Source organism: Mus caroli, unplaced genomic scaffold, assembly GCF_900094665.2.
Source record: "Mus caroli unplaced genomic scaffold, CAROLI_EIJ_v1.1 scaffold_5981_1, whole genome shotgun sequence".
In the NCBI taxonomy this organism is placed as follows: domain Eukaryota; kingdom Metazoa; phylum Chordata; class Mammalia; order Rodentia; family Muridae; genus Mus; species Mus caroli.
Genome location: NW_018391297.1, coordinates 11,902 through 16,475, shown reverse-complemented (window position 1 = coordinate 16,475; position 4,574 = coordinate 11,902). Strand labels below are relative to the sequence as shown.

Sequence of the window (4,574 nt, the reverse complement as noted above, 5' to 3'; positions counted from 1 at the left end):
TGTGGTCAAAATCCAGGCTTTCCAGTCAATAAGGATGTAACGTTAACGAGCCCATTGTTGGTCAACTTACTACAGAGTGACATTTCTGCAGGCCATTTTGGTGTAAACAATAAACAAAATAATACCAATGCAAATAAAGCGAAGAAGAAGAAACCTCCTCGGAAGAAGAAAAATTGTCACCAAGATCTAAACACCCCAGATAATCGTCCAACTGATCTAGAGGAAGTTGATCAACAGTCATTACCTGGAGAACAAGGAATCAACTTGGACACCACAGGCCCTAAACTGCCATACTTTTCAAACCGGCCACCAGCCCCTTCACAGAATTTATTAGCCCCAAAGGAAACTCCAGCCACAGCACTGCAAGTGTCTGTTGCCAGACCAGAACTTGAGGCAAGTGCTGCCATAGCCTCTGGACAAAGCTGTGAGCCAAAAAAGATAGTTGAGAAGTCCAAAACCCTGACGAGCCGAAGAAACTCTCGAACTGAGGAGCCAACTATGGCTTCTGAGAGCGTGGAAAATGGACATCTTAAAAGATCCTCTCAACCTGCTTTGGCCTCCAGCTCTACTAAAGATAAAACTGGTGCAGTGCAATCCAAGCGAAGAAAATCTAAGTAAGCGAGCTGGAAGATGACTTGATACTTGTAAATGTGTGTAAATTTTACAAAGAGCGATTTTCAGCTGTGACTATTTAAATCTATTTCTGTACAGTTAGTCATTTTAATAACGCGGTCCTTTTCCTAGTCCCTGAAATCTGTCTCATAAAGTTTAACGGGGAGCAGCCCTTTTGGTGTTGCAAAATGAAGTTCAAGGCTTCTAAAATGTTGCCATGTATTGAAAGGCGCTAAGGCCATTATAAATGTTATTAGTTTCACATTTCTTAAGCAGCCTAGAGTGCAGGGTGAACATCTGTAGATCTCCTAATGATGTATTGTGCTGTGGAAGTACTGTGTGTGAATAGCAGTAGTGGGGCAAAAAAGCAATCTTGTCCTTTGGAAATGTTGTAAATAATTTTATTATATAGTGTTTTGGATGTATTTGTTGTAGAAATGGACCAGTGAATAAAGAGAATCTAAGGGTTTGTACAATGTGAAATACTGAATGTGTTAAATAAATAGTTTTTTTTTGTCATAGAAAAAAAAAAGAAAGAAAGAAACATACATGTACATTTCTGTTCAACTCAGCAACACCTGTCTGATACTATTCATTACCTGTATCATTTAACAAAAGCTAAGAAACAGCTCCAAGGTGAAACTATCACACTATGTCATGGAAGAAACATATATTAAAACAAGAATAAGTATTGCAAAGCAATGGAGTAAACAGGTAAATGCAAGAAAACTGTATGAAGATAAAAATGAATTATCAAACAAACACTTATAATAAAACATTAGATAGATGCATTATCTTTGGAGCACAGAAGTATACACAACTTCTAATTGAGACATTCTTTACTCTTGAATGAGCAGCATGTAACACACACATCCACTTCACTCAAGCATCACCAAAAAATTCTCAGAATTTATTGCACTCAATAACATCATCTAACTTCACAGGTACAATCAGGACTTCTAAAATGCTATGAACAAAGTCAGACTTAGAATAAAACATGCATCTTTGAAATTAAAACACTGAAAACTATTGAGACATTGTGGCATAACAAGAGTGGAAAATATGAGGTTATGGTTGTCAATTATTCACTAAAATGAATACAGTCAAAGATACAAAGATTTGTTTTCCACAATGTGAGGAAAATAATCTAAAAGGGAAAACAAGATTGATAAAAATATTTTAGAAACTCAAAGATTGAATTTCTCAAAATTTACAATAAGTAAATTGTAATGACTACACCCACTAAGTCATAAGAATACTGAGCCCAAAAAATAAATAATTGTACTCACTTTATGTAATTGTCCAAATATTGGTCTGGCATAGTTGAAAGTGACATTTTCTTCCCAGTGTAGAAAGTATGAAGTAGGAAAAATGCACTAATCACAACATCTCCTTCAGGGTGAAACTCTTCAGTGATTATGTTATAATATCTAATGATGTTAAAGATAAAAGCAGAGAAAAGTTTGGGAATTTGCAAGAGCCAGAAAATAAAAATTCAGGAAAACATCCTACAAGTAAATGAATCTGCTTGACACAGAACACACAGTGTCCAGTTCATATATGCTTGGTTCATGTTTTTGTGACCATGTATGTTTTGAATATGTTGACCACTCAGTCTGTCACACTAATCATTCCGAGGGATTAGGAATGCCATTGGGAATTTTGAAGTTATACTTTCACTTGGAGTTTTCTGCTGTGGTCCTCTATCCAAGTGAAAAATAAGTTCACAAATATGTTTGTTCACATTCTTCACTAGCCAAACACACTATGACTTCAGCAAAGACTACAAACAGCAAGAGCTCAGAGTTGATCTTCTCTTGGAATAAATTGGAGAACCATATGAAGCAAGAAACTTTTAATATGAAAAATGATTTAGGCTGATCCCCACCTATATCAGAGCAGGCCAACTAAGTCAAAAAAGGAAAAGACTAAAATGAAAGAATTGTAGGTATAACCACAATTAATATACTACAAAATTAATATACTATAAAATTAATATACTACAGAGATTTTGGTGGTAAATAGCAACTTAAATTATGGGAAACAACTTCCAAGATAGTTTATACAATACACATTGGTGTAGCTTATCCCAACATTTCCTTCTTTAGGCCAAGAAAGGGGCCTTATTCCTAATATATGTAAACTTTATACAATAAGAAAATTTATGAAAACTATCAGGGTAGTTATTACTGCTATTATGTTCAGTACATTTGTGGGTAACTGCTATCAACAAAGTAATTCTACCCTCTATCATATCTTGTCAAGTCTAAAATTCTGTAGAGAGTTTTATTTTGTGTAAGGAGTTCAACAAAAAGTTCATTTAAGGTGTATACTTAGAAGAGAAGCAAATGAAATTTTTGATATGAGGTTTGTGACTCTGACTAAATTATCAAACCTTTGCTGATTAATGTTTAGCCCTGGACTTATAAAGTCTATCATTAGTCTAGTTTTCAAACCCATCAAAGACCTGAGATGGACAAATTTCTCTTGAGTAAGCAAGATGTGCAGACCAAGTAGCTTCTGTGTTAAGTAGAATGACAAAGATTTACTGCTAATTGGACAGTCAACTAAAGTTCATGTATAGCTGTGGAGACATCCATCTTTGGTAGCCATGCCCAGACATTCTGAGTGAGATGACATTGAAGTAGAAAGTTAGGAGGAATATAGGAACTTGTCTACGAGAATATGGGCAATTGACAGTCTAGTATCTTGCCTGTCAAAACTTTGGACTCTGTACTGTCACCAGTCAACATTAAAAGCATTTTATAGCCTAGTGGCCAGTTTTGACACATTTAGAGCAAACTCAAAGTGATTTTTCCCATTTTCTTCCTTTGAGGAGATTCAGAGGACTTCCTTATCTTGATTTACATCTCTATCACAAAAAGCTTTTTTTTTTAAATTAAAGTATTTAAAATATCCTGTTCTGAAGATCTCTGAAGTGTATGATAACTACCTATCTATCTAAAGTCTATCTATGTAGAAAAACTTTTCTTGTTTCTTATTAATTGTCCTAGAGGATTTTAAGAAGGGCATTAATAATTCACTTAAAGAAATACAGGAGACCAGTGCTAAACTGGTAGATGTCCTTGAAGAGGAAGCACAAAAATCCCTTAAAGAATTACAGGAAAACACTACTAAACAGGTAGAAGTCCTTAAAGAGTAAAAACAAAATTTCCTTAAAAAATTACAGGAAAACACAACCAAACAGGTGATGGAATTGAACAAAACCATCCAAGATCTAAAAAGGGAAGTGGAAACAAGAAAGAAAACCCAAAGGGATACAACACTGGAGATAGAAATCCTAGGAAAGATATCAGGAACCATAGATCAAGCATCAGCAACATATTAAAAGAGATAGAAGAAAGAATCTCGGGTGCAGCAGATTGCATAGAAAACATAGACACAAAAAATACAAAGAAAAGGCAAAATGCAAACAGATCCAAGGTCAAAATATCCAGGAAATCCAGGAAACAATGAGAAGACCAAACCTAAGGATAATAGGTATAGATGAGATTTTCAACTTAAAGGGCTAGCAAATATCTTCAACAAAATTATAGAAGAAAACTTTCCCAAACTAAAGACAGAGATGCCCATGAACATACAAGAAGGCCGAAGTTCTGTAGAACTCCAAAAGGACTTGACCAGAAAAGAAATTCCTCCCGACAAGTAATAATCAGAACAACAACAACAAAAATGCAATAAATAAAAATAGAATTTTAAAAGCAGTAAGGGAAAAAGGTCAAGTAACATATAAAGCAGACCTATTAGAATTACACCAGACTTCTCATCAGAGACTAAGAAAGGCAGGAGATCCTTGACAGAGGTTATAAAGAACCTATGAGAACACAAATGCCAGCCTAGGCTACTAAACCCAGCAAAATTTCCAATTAACATAGATGGAGAAACCAAAGTATTCCATGACAAAACCAAATTCAGAAAATATCTTACCATGAATCCAGCTC

General features: G+C 34.9%; 1 protein-coding gene across 1 annotated transcript in view; it reads left to right on the top strand.

The window, feature by feature from the left end:
* The window catches only part of LOC110289096 (nuclear receptor coactivator 6-like), a 4,463-nt gene extending 3,337 nt beyond the window's left edge, over nucleotides 1-1,126 (top strand). Inside the window, 1 exon segment of the mRNA XM_021155294.1 lies at nucleotides 1-1,126. This exon segment is cut by the window's left edge and continues 9 nt beyond it. Within this exon segment, the coding sequence (XP_021010953.1) occupies nucleotides 1-618 (618 nt within the window). The 3' untranslated portion in view covers nucleotides 619-1,126.
* Nucleotides 1,127-4,574: the final 3,448 nt, after the last annotated feature.